The sequence below is a fragment of the Pipistrellus kuhlii genome, unplaced genomic scaffold, assembly GCF_014108245.1.
Source record: "Pipistrellus kuhlii isolate mPipKuh1 unplaced genomic scaffold, mPipKuh1.p scaffold_m20_p_6, whole genome shotgun sequence".
NCBI classification, from domain to species: domain Eukaryota; kingdom Metazoa; phylum Chordata; class Mammalia; order Chiroptera; family Vespertilionidae; genus Pipistrellus; species Pipistrellus kuhlii.
Window position 1 is genome coordinate 57,519,009 of NW_023425562.1, and position 15,191 is coordinate 57,534,199.

General features: G+C 43.0%; 1 protein-coding gene across 1 annotated transcript in view; it reads right to left on the reverse strand.

Annotated features, from left to right (window-relative positions):
- DNAAF9 (dynein axonemal assembly factor 9) overlaps positions 1 to 15,191 on the reverse strand; it is a 128,379-nt gene that overhangs the window by 69,037 nt on the left and 44,151 nt on the right. Inside the window, exons 8-10 of the mRNA XM_036418223.2 lie at positions 8,706 to 8,804; positions 3,800 to 3,855; positions 1,209 to 1,344 (exon numbers count right to left, since the gene is read on the reverse strand). Coding sequence (XP_036274116.1) covers positions 1,209 to 1,344; positions 3,800 to 3,855; positions 8,706 to 8,804 — 291 coding nt within the window. The remainder of the gene's footprint in view (positions 1 to 1,208; positions 1,345 to 3,799; positions 3,856 to 8,705; positions 8,805 to 15,191) is intronic.

The window sequence follows — 15,191 nt, forward strand, 5'->3', positions numbered from 1 at the left end:
GTTAAGATATAAACTTGGGCTTGGAATGACTGGGTATTTTCAAGGAAATTTAAATTTTTTATTCTATTGATGATACTATTCTTATAATTTAAAGCACATGTGTCAAACACAAGGCCCGCGGGCCAAATCCGTCCCGCCAGGCCTTGCAATGTGGCCCGCACCGCGCTGTCATCACTGCACTCTGCTGCGTTTCCATCACAATGACAGTTTATGATTGTTCAGTAAACCATTCGGCCCGCGATTTAGGCTGGATTTTAGATTTTGGCCCCTTCTCTGATTGAGTTCGACACCCCTAATTTAAAGAGTTGGGTTTGTGAAAGTATTTTTAACCTTTTTGCTTCAAATATTTAACAATTAAATAGGATGCTTTCAAATAATAACTAGTACTTAAAAACTAGAGGCCCAGTTCACAAATTCATGCATGGGTAGGTTCTGTCCAACCTGGCCCCAATTGGAGCAGATCAGGGCTGGGCCTGTTGGGAGGAGGAGATGGTTAGAGGTTTGCCAGCTAGCCCACCCCATTGGGATTGATTAGGGCTAGGCTGGTTGGGGTTAGGGTTAGGAATTGGCCGGTAGGCCCTGCCTCCTACTGGAGTGTGTGCGGGGCCTGATCACAGGTCAACAGCCTGGGGAGGGGCCGTGGGAGGTTGGCCTGCCAGCCCCACCTGGATTGGTGTATGTGTGTGTGGGCAACTGGGGAGGAGCTAGCTAGGGGGAGGGCTGTGGGCTGATAGGGGTGGTGGAGCCTATTGGGGAGGGGCCACAGGCAGTTGGCCAGGGGGCTCTGCCCATGATCTGGATGGGGAAGCCAATTTGGGGTGGGGCTAACTGAGGGGGGGGCTGCAGGAGGTTGGCTGACGAGTCCCACCTCCTATTGGGGTAGAGGGGCAATCAGGGGTAGGGACGGCTGGGGGGAGGGGCTTGTGGGCTGGTCAGGGTAGAAGAAGCCAATCAGGGGTGGGGCAGCTGAGGGGAGGGGCCAAGGGAGTTGGCTGGCCACAGTGACCAGTCATTCTGGTTGTTATAGCATCCGGTGGCTGGACTTTAGATAGATAGATAGATAGATAGATAGATAGATAGATAGATAGATAGATAGTTAGTTTCAAATCACTTCTTTTCACCCCAACTTCAAGTTTAAGGTTAAAGCAATACACTCATATAAAATGTTCCTTTTATCCAATTAAGCACCAGGCAGTCAAGCCACTTACCATGTGTTTGGCAAAGCTCCCACTGGGACCAGTGTTGCGTACCAGGTGCCCTTCAGAGGGGAAATTAAAGCTGCCAGCGTTCAGGTTTTCTCGTGTGGAGTGATTACCAAAGAGAACAAATGGTTGTCTATTAGGGCTAGAGTGGCAAATTAAAAACATGATTAGAAAAGAGGCTCCTGGCTTGGGCACGCTCCCCTTGAGTAAATTCTCAGGCTTTTCTAAGTGGCATCATGCAATCTCAGCAAAGCGGTCAGTTACCATCCACCTAATGCTCCTTGCTGGTTGGGAAGGGATGCCAGGTGTCACGGACTCCTCCTATTGATGCATTTGAATTAGTTATTTAGGGACATAACTAAACCCAAACCAGGTTTCTACTTTCTGCTTGTTCTACTTTCCCTTAAAAAAATATTTTTATTGATTTCAGAGAGGAAAAGAGAGTGAGAAAGAGATAGAAACATCAATGATGAGAAAGAATCATTGATCGCTACCTCCTGTCCGTTCTCCACTGGGGATCAAGCCCACAATCTGGGCATGTGCCCTTGAACGGAATCAAACCCAGGACCCTTCAGTCCACAGGCCACCAATCTATCAACTGAGTCAAACCAGCCAGGGCTGTAATTATATATTTCTCTGTGAGGTTGCTTGTCTAATGTCTTCTTTCTCCACCACATGATACGTTCCATAAGGGTAGAGACCATGTCTTATTTTTTAAAAATGTATTTCTTATTTATTATTCATATCTCAATAAATATTCAATGATTAAAGGATATTTTTTAAACATAGTTCTGCTATGGGCCAAATGTTTGTGTTCCCATAAATTCATATGTTAAAATTCTCACCTGAAAAGTGATGGTATTAGGAGGTAGGACCTAGGGGAGATAATTAGCTCCTAAGAACAGGTCCCTCATTAAAGGGGTTATAGAAGAAGCTCTTATAAAAGAGGTTCCAGAGATATACCAGAGCGATACCTAGCCTTTTGAACCATGTGAGGTTACAGATAAATAATGGCCATCTATGAGAAAGTGGGCCCTCAGCAGACAATGAATCTGCAGCAGCATGATCAAAGACGTCCCAGCCTCTGAACTGTGAGGAATACATGTTTTTGTTTGTGTATAACCATCCAGTTTAAGGTATTTTTGTTATAACAGCTAAAACAGATTGAGAGTGTCCTCTATCCTCTAAGCTTTCCTTAAATTGCTCTTATTGTATATCATGTGGAAAATTCTTTGCATTTCTTTTCACTCTTAAAAATACTTCCTTAAGCTTCAGGCAAACAGGGGACTCTTAAAAGTAAACATGACTGGTTTTTCTTCTAAAGCTTAATTCAAGCTAAGTGACACTTTGGGCAGAAAAAGATGACTGAATCCTCGCCAGGATAATCTGTCTCACTATCAGATTGGATTGGAATTGGGGAAGAGAGGAAAGATCTAGTCTTATATATCCATCTGAGGAACTATCCCCTTCTGATTATCATGACAAGAGTGGTGCTGAAGGAAACACATCAAAGAAAATAAATGCATATGTATCCTCACAGTTCCCATGTCTTCCTGGAGCAGAACCTTTATGATTGGATGATCCCTCTTATTCCCCACAAGCCAATACCCAGCCCTTGCACATTCTTCTTCCTCTAGCTTTCCTGGGCTGAGATGGAATAAAAAATTCCTTCTTTAGGTTTCAGCAAGCTATAAGGATCTAAAAGCTAGTTCACAATACAACTATATTTTTAAAAATACTGCCAGACTGATGTGGCTCAGTGGTTGAGCATTGACCCAAGAACCAAAAGGTCAGGGTTCAATTCCCAGTCAGGGCACATGCCCGGGTTATGGGCTCGATCCTCAATAGAGGGCATGCAGGAGGCAGCCAACTGATGTTATTGATACTTCTATCTCTCTCTCCATCTCTCCCTTCTTTTCTGAAATCATTTTGAAAAATACAAAAGCAGCCGAAACTGGTTTGGCTCAGTGGTAGAGCGTCAGTCTGTGGACTGAAAGGTCCCAGGTTTGATTCTGGTCAAGGGCATGTACATTGGTTGTGGGCACATCCCCGGTAGGGGGTGTGCAAGAGGCAGCTGGTCGATGTTTCTCTCTCTCATCGATGTTTCTAGCTCTCTATCCCTCTCTCCTCCTCTCTGTAAAAAAGTCAATAAAATATATTAAAAAAAAAAAAAAAAAAAAAAAAAAAGCCGAAACCAGTTTGGCTCAGTGGTAGAGCGTCGGTCTGTGGACTGAAGGGTCCTGGGTTCGATTCCGGTCAAGGGCATATACGTTGGTTGCGGGCACATCCCCGGTGGGGGGTGTGCAGGAGGCGGATGGTCGATGTTTCTCTCTCATCGATGTTTCTGGCTCTCTATCTCTCTCCCTTCCTCTCTGTAAAAAATCAATAAAATATATTTTAAAAAATAGAAAAATTTAAAAAATACAAAAGCAGTGAAACAATTTTACAGAGCATGGATTTCTTACCCTGTGATGACTAAAATCAACCCATATTTTCATAATTCTAGCTTCTAGACTCAGATGCTCCTTCACATCCACCCTCCTTTGTCAACCCCATTTTTTCTATTACCATTCACCTCTCTTTTCCAAGAACCTTACCTGTTTTCAGTTATATGGCTAGAGATCATCCCATGGCTGAAATAACTTCTGAATGGCTAAAAAAGAAGCCAACATTGTACATATTAAGATCATAATCTTATAAAACAATCACAAAACCTCTCATGTATATTTGAATGTACTAGTATGTATAAATATATATACACATAATTTGTCCGTGGGGGTGTGTGGAGAGAGATGTACATTTTCAGATTATCATAAGAACATGGAAGGACATATGTGGTGGATAGTAAAATGAATTTTGGGGACAGTTAGCAAAAAACAACAACAGCCGAGACCGGTTTGGCTCAATGGATGGAGCGTCGGCTTGGGGACTGAGGAGTCCTGGGTTCGATTCTGGTCAAGGGCATGTACCTTGGTTGCGGGCATATCCCCAGTAGGGGGTGTGCAAGAGGCAGCTGATTGATGACACTCTCTCATTGATGTTTCTAACTCTCTATCTCTCTCCCTTCCTCTCTGTACAAAATCAATAAAATATATTAAAAAAACCCAAAAAAACAACAACAACAAACCAGTAACAAAGGATCAACGATAAGAGGCTGCAAAAGAAAAGGAAAGAAAAAGAAAGGTAAAGAAAAGATATTCTTGTCAAATTTTATAGTTTTTAAACGATGAAAGGAAATTGGAACAGCCACCATCTATGGTCCAAGTTACTAATCACATGGGAATAATTTTTTTAATTAAAACATTCCCTATTTTGTCAATAAAAGAATGTTAATTTTAATTAACTGAAAATCATCAATGAGGAAGAATCCAAGGAACTTAAGAAGAACACTGACAGATACTGTGCATAGTGCTAGGTTTAACACTAATCAAAAATTGGTATGTGGGCTCAAAAATTTAATCTCCTTAACTAACATCTATTGCCCTACCTCCTCCTCAAATATATAACTAATATATGTTTATTTTAGAATATAATAAAAACCATGTAAATCTCTAAGAACTGTTAACATTCTGGTACATTTTCTTCAAACATTTTTTCTATGGTATATCCTTATATATGATTATACCAAAGTTTATTAAATAGTCTTTTATTCTTGGAATTTACTAACTCATCTATACTAATAAAAGGGTAATATGCTAATTAGACCAGGTCAACTGAACATCTTCCGGACTTCCGACTTCCTTCCGGACAAAGCCATGGTGGTGGGGGCCGAGGCAGAGGCAGTTAGGAGTGATCAGGCCAGCAGGGGAGCAAGCAGTTAGGGGTGAGATCAGGCTGGTGCTGGGGAACAAGCAGTTAGGGGGCAATTAGGCTGGCAGGGGAGGGCAGTTGGGGGCAATCAGGCCAGCAGGGGAGGGCAGTTGGGGTTGATCAGGCAGGTGAGTGGTTAGGGGCAGTGGTCCCAGATTATGAGGGATGTCTGACTGCTGGTTTAGGTTCTGTGGGATGAGGCCTAAACCAGCAGTTGGACATCCCCCAAGGAGTTCCAGATTGAAGAGGGTGCAGGCCAGGCTGAGGAACCCCCTTCCCCTGTGAATGAATTTCATGCACTGGGCCTCTAGTATAATAAATAATACTGTCAGAACTTTGCAGAAATTTTATCTGCATTTCTGATTATTTCCTTAATGCAGATCAGGAAATTCAATTATAGGGTAAAATGCCAAAACTATATTGCCAAATTGTTTTTCAAAAAAGTTTTATCAACGTTCAGCTCCTCTTATAATATATGACTATGCCTATTTCAGGGTATCACCATAAGCACTGTCCATTAACAGAGAGGAAGGGAGAAGGGTAGAGAGCTAGAAATCGATGAGAGAGAAACATCGATCAGCTGCCTTCTGCACACCCCTCACTGGGGATGTGCCCGCAACCAAGGTATAATACATGCCCTTGAGCACTGTCTATTAAATGTCCACTTAAAAATATATTTGATAAATGAAAAATGGTACCTCACTGTTGTTTTATTTTACATTTCTTTGATTTTTAATGAAGTAGGATATTTCAGATATGTTCAATGGACATTTGGATTTCCCTTTGGTAATTTACTGTTATTTTCATTCTGTAGATGTTTATCAATTGGAGTTTTGGTATTTGTCTTACTTATTTGTAAAGCCTATTTACATATTAAAATAATAATAGCTATAATAATAGCTTAAAATGTACTGAGAGTTTACTATCTGGACTGTGATAGGCATTTAAAGGTATTATCTCAAATAATTCTCATTAACAACATTCTATCATTATCCCCTCTCTAGAGATGAGATGGCTAAGACATAAAAGTTAATTAAGTTGTCCCAGATCACAGAGTTAGTGTGAACTGAGTAACTGGGATTCTAACTAAGTAGGCACTTGGGGAAAAAAGGTAAAATTAGATACACACACACACACACACACAAATCCCAAATGAATTATGGATCTAAATTTTATTTTATTTTATTTTAACTGTTTTTTTATTTTTTATTTTTATTATATTTTATTGATTTTTTACAGAGAGTAAGGGAGAGAGACAGAGAGCCAGAAACGTTGATGAGAGAGAAACCTCGACCAGCTGCCTCTTGCACACCCTATACCGGGGATGTGTCCACAGCCAACGTACATGCCCTTGACCGGAATTGAACCCGGGACCTTTCAGTCCGCAGACTGATGCTCTACCACTGAGCCAAACCAGTTTCGGCATATGGATCTAAATTTTAAAAATGAAACCATATAATTCCCAAAAAGGTGAATTCCTATTTAAACTTAGATGGAAGCCTTTACTTATACAATGATTCAAATTCCAGAGGGAGTATAAGAAAATATTAATAAATTTACATAAAAATAAAAACGTGTGCATGACAGAGAGAGAGAGAGAGAGAGAGAGAGAGAGAGAGAGAGAGAGAGAGAGAAATAGATGAACACTGAGGAAGTATCTGAAATATATTCCACAGACAAAAAGTTAATAACCTAGACATATAAAGGACTCTTTATTTTATTTTTTAAAAATATATTTTATTGATTTTTTACAGAGAGGAAGAGAGAGGGATAGAGAGTAAGAAACATCGATGAGAGAGAATCATCGATCAGCTGCCTCTTGCACAGCCCGTACTGGGGATGTGCTCGCAACCAAGATACATGCCCTTGACCGGAATCGAACCCGGGACCTTTCAGTCCGCAGGCTGACGCTCTATCCACTGAGCCAAACTGGTTTTGGTTATAAAGAACTCTTTAAAAGTAAGGGAGAAAAGACCTAAAATCTATGTTCTACATTTCAGTTAATATTGTAAAATGTTTAAATGAAAAAAAGACATGAAAATAAAATATAAAATGGCCTTAAAAAATACAAATTAAAATAATACCAAGATGCCCTGGTGGTTCAGTTGGTTAGAACATCATCCCAATAAGCCAAGTTGAGGGTTCAAACCCCAGTTGGAGAACATAAAAAAATAAAATAAAAATAACCCAGCCTTGCTGGTTTGGCTCAATGGATAGAGAATGTGGACTGAAGGGCCCTAGGTTCAATTTTGGTCAGGGGCACATGCCCAGGTTGTGGGCTCAATCCCTACTGGGGGGCATATGGGAGGCAGCCAGTCAGTGATTCTCTTATCATTTCTCTCTTATCATTGATGTTTCTATTTCTCTCTCCCTCTCCCTCTCTCTTCCTCTCTAAAATCAATAAAAAAAGAAACAACCAATGAATGAATAAATAAATGGAACAACAAATAGATGTCTCTCTCTCTCCCCTCCTTCCTTCTTTCTCTCTCTAAAATTATACCAAGATACATTTCTTATCTATGAGACTGTCAAAAATTAAAAAGTATAACAATACATTCTATTGGTGCAACTGTGGTGGAAAAGGCACTTTCGTGTACTGCTGGTGGGCATGTAAATTGGTACAATCCTCTGAAGGGAAATTTGGCAATATCTAACACAAATACATATCACTTACCTTTTTGACCCAGCAATCCCATTAGTAGGTATACAAATCTCCAACAATATTAAAATACATAAGCACAGTTATTTACTATGCTACTATTTACAAGAACAAAATATCAAAAATAACCTAAATGTCCATATATGAGACTGGTTGAATAAATTAAGATAAACTCACACAGTGGATTACTATAAGTTATAACAAAGAATGAGGGATATCTCAGTGAACTGACCTAGAGAGAGTTCCAGGATATATTGTTAAGTGAAAAAAGCAAAGTGGATATTGACTACATATACTAGGTGTATCGGTTAATAATGGCAGATTTTGTAATCAAAGAAAACACTATAATTTCAAGAGAAAAATCAAAACTGCTTTATTCAAAGTAATGTCCATCACTAGCTACACATTTCCCCCAGCTTTCAGGTAATTTGTGGATACTGTCCCAATAGAACTTTTCTTGTTTTGAGGCAAACCATTCAGCCCAATTTCCACTTATTCATATGTTTTGAAGAGCTGCTCAGAAAGTATGTGATCGGAACAAGTGGTAATCTAAACGAGCAAGGTCTGGTGAATACAGTGGGTGGGTTAATACTTCCCAGGCAAGATCTTTTAACGTGTCTTTAACTGGTTTTGAAGTGTGTGATGGTGCGTCATCATAAAACAAAATTACTTTGCCGTGTCTTCGGGCACATTCTGATTGTTTCATGATCAAAGGTATACTACTCACTGGTAGAGAATTAATCCTAGGCTGATTAGTTAATGCCTAATAGAATTCCTAGCTGACAGAGGCACCGCCACACTAAAAAATGAGTAGACTTATAGAAAAGCATAGAACCCTCCCCCACAACTTTTTATATAGGGGTTGGCATGGGGTTAAAAACTTCTTTATGGCATGAGACAAAACTTAAGAAAATGATAACCAAAACAAATTAGCATTGGTAGTGTTGTATTCTGGAAAAAAAAATTAAGTAAAGATAAAAACAACAAATAAATCAACCAATTTCTTCTTTTCCTTAGATCCTTCCCATACATACCTCACCCGCCTGAGATTCAGAAAGTTCCAGCAAGAAAGGAATTTCCGTGTCAAAATTAGCGAAGAAGCTAGTCCATTGATGTTCAAAAGACATCAAATCCTATGGAAAAAAACAAAAAGATAATGCATTTAGTTATTTAAAGAAGGTACTTTAGAAAATCTGAATCATGAAGCAGCACCTGATCTCAAATATTAGACCAATTAAATATATGTTGTTGTTAAGAGGTGGCAACAAACCACTGATACATGGTATCACCTGGATGGACCTCAAAAAATGCCAAGTGAAATAAGCCAGATATAAAAGGCCACCTGGCATATAGTCCATTTCTATGAAATACCCACAAAATACAAATCTATAGAGGTAGGAAGTAGATTGTGGTTTGCATGGGCTGGGAGTGAGAATGAACACTATGGAACTTTTTGAGTTGATGAAATGTTCTAAAATTTAATCCTGGTAATGGCTGCAGAACTTTGTACATTTACTAAAAATTATTGAATTGTACACATAAAAAGCATGAATTTTTTGGTATATATTGTAAATTATACTCCAATAAAACTGTTTTTAAAAAGGATAGTAATGGCCTCCAAGTGCCTTACTTTATTTTTTAATTTTATTTTCTAATAACTTATTTTTTTTATTGATTTTTAGAGAGAAAGAGAGAGAGAGAGGGAGAAACATCAATTTGTTGTTCCACTTACTTATACATTCATTGGTTGGTTCTTGTATGTGCCCTGACTGACTGATCAAATCCGCAACCTTGGTGAATTGGGAAGAGGCTCTAACCAACTGAGATATCTGACCAAGACTCATAAATGTAGCTTTTATTTTTTATTTTATTTTTAGCTATATAAAATATCAGATTCCTTTCATTCAAACAAGTTCACTAAATGTATATATGTATACATGTACATACATGTATATATAGACATATGTGTACATATTTATGCTTTCAATATAAAGTTACTGTGAGATGTGAATTGGTGGGGAAATACTACTTTATTTCAATTTAGAGTTTAACCAATTCAGAACTAGTTAATTGTAGACTGAAATTCTAGGTTCAATTGAAGTTTCTGCTACTCAATATTCTTTAAACTTTTTTAATTCGTTTTTTATTTTTCAATTACAGTTGTCATACAACATCATATCAGTTTCTGATGCACAACCCAGTGATTAGACATTATATAACTTACTAAGTAATCAATTCAATTAAGTTCTGTACCCATATGATATCATACACAGTTATTAGAATACTAGAGGCCTGGTGCACGACATTCATGCACTGGGCGGGGGCTATCCCTCAGCCTGGCCTGTGCGCTCTTGCAGTCTGGGAGTCCTTGGGGGATGTCTGACTGCTATTGAGGCAGGAGAGACTCCAGCCTCCGCCCCTGTGCTCACCAGTTGTGAGCCCAGCTTCTGGAGAGCAGCATTTCTCCTGTGGGAGCACACTGATCACCAGGGGCAGTCCCTGCATTAAGCATCTGCCCCCTGGTGGTCAGTGCATGTCATAGCAACTGGTTGTTCCGCTGTTTGGTTGATTTTAATATTAGGGTTTTATTATATAGGATTATTGACTACAGTATTCCCTGTACTTTATATCCCCATGACTATTCTGTAACCGGCAATTTGTACTTCTTAATCCCTTCAATTTTTTTCACCCATGTCCCCAACCCCCATTCCATCTGGCAACCATCAAATGTACTTTGTATCTAAGAGTCTGTTTCTATTCTGCTTGCTCATTTAAAAAAAATATATATTTTTTATTGATTTTTTACAGAGAGGAAGAGAGAGGGATAGTTAGAAACATCGATGAGAGAGAGACATAGATCAGCTGCCTCTTGCACACCCCCTACTGGGGATGTGCCCACAGCCAAGATACATGTCCTTGACCAGAATCGAACCCGAGACCTTTCAATCGGCAGGCTGACGCTCTATCCACTGAGCTAAACCAGTTTTGGCTAGGTTCAATTGTTGATAGATACGTATTTATTGCCATTTTATTGTTCTTATCTTTATCTTTTTCTTTTCTCCTTTTTAAAGAAAACCCTTTAACATTTCATGTAATACAGGTTTGATGGTAATGAACTCCTTTAGGTTTTTCTTGTTTGAGAAGCTCTTTATTAAGTCCTTTGATTCTAAATGATAGCTTTGCTGGATAGAATAATCTTGGTTGTAAATCCTTCATTTCCATCACTTTGAATATTTCTTGTCACTCCCTTCTGGCTTGCAAAGTTTCTGTTGAGAAATCAGCTGACAGTCTTAAGGGAGCTCCCTTGTTGGTAGCTAATTGCTTTGCTCTTGCTGCTTCTAAGATTCTCTCTTTTTTATTTATTTATTTATTTATTTATTTATTTTTTATTTTAAATCAATCTTTATTGTTCATATTATTACAAAGTTTCCTCATTTCTTCCCCCCTCCACCAGGTTCCCACCCCACCTTCCGCCCGCTCCCTATCCCCCATTGTCCTCATCCATAGGTGCACAGTTTATGTTCAGTCTCTTCCTCCCTCCCTTTTCCCGATAGTAAATCCCTTTTCAGATAGTAAATCAGTTACTTAGCATTTTCTCATATCAATAATACCTCCACATGCCCAATAATACACTTCACACAAAAGACATTTCCAAATAGGTCAACCAGCCTCATCCAGGCCCCACCCAAGGCACTCACAGATCAACACCCCAGCGCTATACTAACTCAACACATCCAGATATAAGCCTTCATCACTTGATTCAGCAGCCCCTCAAGTTCCTGCAAAAGTTTCCAGCCATGTCTGAGAGGCAGCCGTGGGGCAGGGGCAGGTGAGGAGCGAGCTGTTCCGGGCCTGGCTGCTCTGGGTCTGGCCTCGGTTGCTCTGGTTCATTCCACAACCAGCTGCTCCAGGTCTGGTCACTGACGCTCCCAACCTAGTTGCTCTGGACTTGGCTGCTGTTGATCCATGCCTGGCCGCACCTGACTCCGCTGCTCTGGGCCCGGCTGCTCAGGGCCCAGCCGCTCCGGGCCTGGCCGCTCCCAGCCTGGCAGCTGCTGCTCCGGGCCTGGCCGCACCAGACCTGGCTGCTCCGGGCCTGGCCGCTCCCAGCCTGGCAGCCGCTGCTCTGGGCCTGGCCACTCCCAGCCTGGCAGCCGCTGCTCCGGGCCTGGCCGCACCAGACCCGGCTGCTCTGGGCCCGGCTGCCCCGGGCCCGGCCGCTCCGAGTCTGGCCGCTCCCGGCCTGGATGCTCCGGGCTTGGCTACTGCTGTTCTCGGCCTGGCTGCTCCCAACCCGGCTGCTCTGGGCCCGGCTTCTCCAGGCCAGGCCACTCCGGGTCTGGGTGTTCCTGGACTGGCCACCCTGGGCTTGGCCGCCTCCACCTCAGGCCTGGCTGCCACTGCCCCAGGTCTGGTTGCTCCAGTGCTGGCTGTTGATGCTCTGGTTCTGGCCGCTGCTGCTCTGGGGCCTGGCCGTTGCTGCTCCGGGCCCGGCTGCCACTGCCTTGTGCCTGGCCACTCTAGGCCTGGCCGCCGCTGTTCCAACATTCTGTCCTTTTTTTTTTTTTTTTTTTTTAAAACACATTTATGTTGCAGTGTTTGCTGGTGAGTTGAGTTCTGACTTAGTCTTTGATTTTTCAAGATCTTCTTTGTATTCTTTCTTAAGTAATTTTACTATCTTTTGCTCTCACTTGATTTCTTCACATTGAGAACTTCTTTGGTTTCTTCCTCCTTGTCCTGGGAGCTCAGCAGGTTGGCCTGTGGCACCCCTTTGTTCTCCGTGGGCTCCCACGCTGCTCCAGCCTGTTGCCGGGGTCAGCGCTGCCCAGGAAGCAGCACCCGGCCTTGGCTCTGTTGCCCGCACTCAGCGGTCGAAGGCTCAGGGGCACCCCCGCCTGGGGGCCCCGTCGCCCGGCTCCTTGCTGGCGCCCGGCTGACCAGCGTCCGGTAGGGGCTCCTGCTCCCCATTGCGTTCCTCCAGTCTGGAGCCTTCTTTCTGAAGTCTAGGATCAGAGTCAACAGACTGTCCTCTGTGCGCAGTGTGCGCGACTCTAGGGGCTCCGCTTTTCGCCGCTCAGCACGGGGGAGCTCCTGTTTCCTTCCCTCCAGGGCAATCCCACATCAGAGTCAACATTCCTTCCCTTGCATGCAAAGTGCGCGACTCCGGGGGGCTCAGCCTTTTGCCGCTCTCCCAGGACTCCGCCTCACAGCCCCGTCTCCCTCTGCTTGAGCTTGGGTTCCCAGGGATTGGCCTAGAACTGGGGTTCAGAGCAGTCCGGACTGAGGCTCAGCGCCGCTGGAGGCCCTGTTCCTTCCGGCTAGGGTAATCCAGCATCAGAGTCAACATTCAGTCCTCTGCGTGCAATGTGTGCGCGACTCCGGGGGCCCTGCTTTTCGCTGCTCCCCTGGGATTCCGCCTCACAGCCCCGTCTCCCCCTGCCGGAGCCTGGGTCCCCAGGGTCTGGCCCATAACTGGGGCTCAGCGCTGCCGGTTCGGGGGTTCAGCCCAGGCTGGGGATTTTATTTCCTTCCTGCTAGGGAACGCCAGGCAGCACCCAGCCCTCTCCTCCTCTCCGGCTGCGACCTCTCGGCGTGCGTGTGCGTGCAGGCGCACAGCATGTCTCTGTACCTTGGGCTTTTTTTCAGCTCCTCTGATTTTCCTTCTGGTTTTCTCTTTTCTTCTTGTTGTAGAATTTTCAGTCAGTCGACTACCTGTAGCTCTGGGTGATATCCACTCTACATTTTAGTTGCATTCCATTGAAATTGTTGTGTGCTGCTGCGGTTAGATGTCTACCCGAGCAGCCATCTTGGATCCTATGGATTTTATTTTTCAGATTCTCTCTTTTTTAAAAATAATTTTTAACCCTTTGCACTCCAAACCATTCTGGACATTGGCTACCAGCTACTTGACACTACTTTGTGGTGGATACGTGCGTTGAATTAACTCAATTCCCCGTAATCACTAATAAACTGCAATGTCCCCCCTGAGAGGGGATATCTGAGTGATATGCTAGAATTCCGATGTCCCCTGAGAGCGGACAGCGGAGTGCAAAGAGTTAAAAATGTTATTTATTGACTTAAGAGATAGAAAGAGGGAGAAGGGGAGAAGAGAGAGAAAGAGAGAGAGAGAGAGAAACTTGAGTTGTTTCATTTACTTATGCATTCATTGGTTGCTTCTTATATGTGTCCTAAGGATCAAACCCACAACCTTGGCACATCAGGACAATGCTCCAACCACCTGAGCTACCTGGCTGGGGCTGGATTCCCTTTGTGTTTAACCTTTTTTTGTGTGTTTTAATTATGTGTATTAGTGTGGGCTTCTTTGGATTCATCTTCTATGGGACTCTCTGTGCTGCCTGGACTTGTATGTTTTTTTCCTTCACCACATTAGAAAAGTTTTCTATCATTATTTTTTAAAATAGGCTTTCAATTTCTTGCTTTCTTCTCCTTCCTTTCTTCTCCCCCATGATGCAAAATTGGTACACTTGAAGTTGTCCCATAGGCTCCTTACACTATTCTTATTTACAATATTTATTTATTTATTTATTTATTTATTTATTGATTGATTTTTTGCCTTGGTTACTGGTGGAACATCAATGGCAGTAATTTATCCCAGCTATAAGGACTGGCTGCAATGCAGGGCCCCACCCCATGGAGCAGGACTTACTTCAGTGGGGGCTCTGGTACCCACTGAGTATCCTCGTTAAGTGTGTCATTTATGGAGATGGTTGGGTGGTGCTTCAACATGGTTTGAGGCTGTCTACTGGCTCTGGGGGGGTGGTCTCAAAAGCAGCAGTTGAAGTCTGGAAGGTCTGTGTCTGCTCTGAGAGACACATGTCAATGTCAGCTTACCTGTATTCTGCCTAGGGTCATCCGGCATAACCTACAAAGTAATCTGCAGATGGCTGCTACTTGTGCAGGCTTGGAGGTGCCTAGGAGAGGCCAAACTTCAAATCAAGGCCAGTTGCTGCTACTGCCAGACCTGAGACCACTTAGCTAGTGGTACAGGGCACATTGAGGCCATATGCTGCTTGTTTGAGAGATTTTATGAAAGTCTGAAGCATGAACCAAGAGGCCATTCATATGCAAAAGCCACTGGAAGCAGCAGGGGTGGGCCTGCAAGTTGGTGGGGTGGGGTCTGACAGGCTGACCAGTATAAGCCAGGTTGTGGAGACTAGGGTATGGCATCTGCCTGCTGGCTCTGTGGGGGATGGCTTAGAAAAGGAACAATGGCCTCTGCCAGCACTTCTGGTGTGGAGAAAGTTTCCCCTCCACTTGCCCTGGTGCCACACAGTTCAGTTCCTCCCCATATGTCTCTGGTGCCTTTTGAGCTGCTTGCCCTAGCGCTGGAACTCAGAATTAGTTGGAACAAATCTGTGAAAGACCTTTAATAGGAACTGCCTGGGACTCCAGCAGCCCTCTGTCTCAGCCACAATATCTGCTGGTCTGCTGGTTTTGATAGCCAGAACTTACGGGGACTCCTCTTCTTGGCACAGGAACCGTGGGCAGGAAGGCCAGGT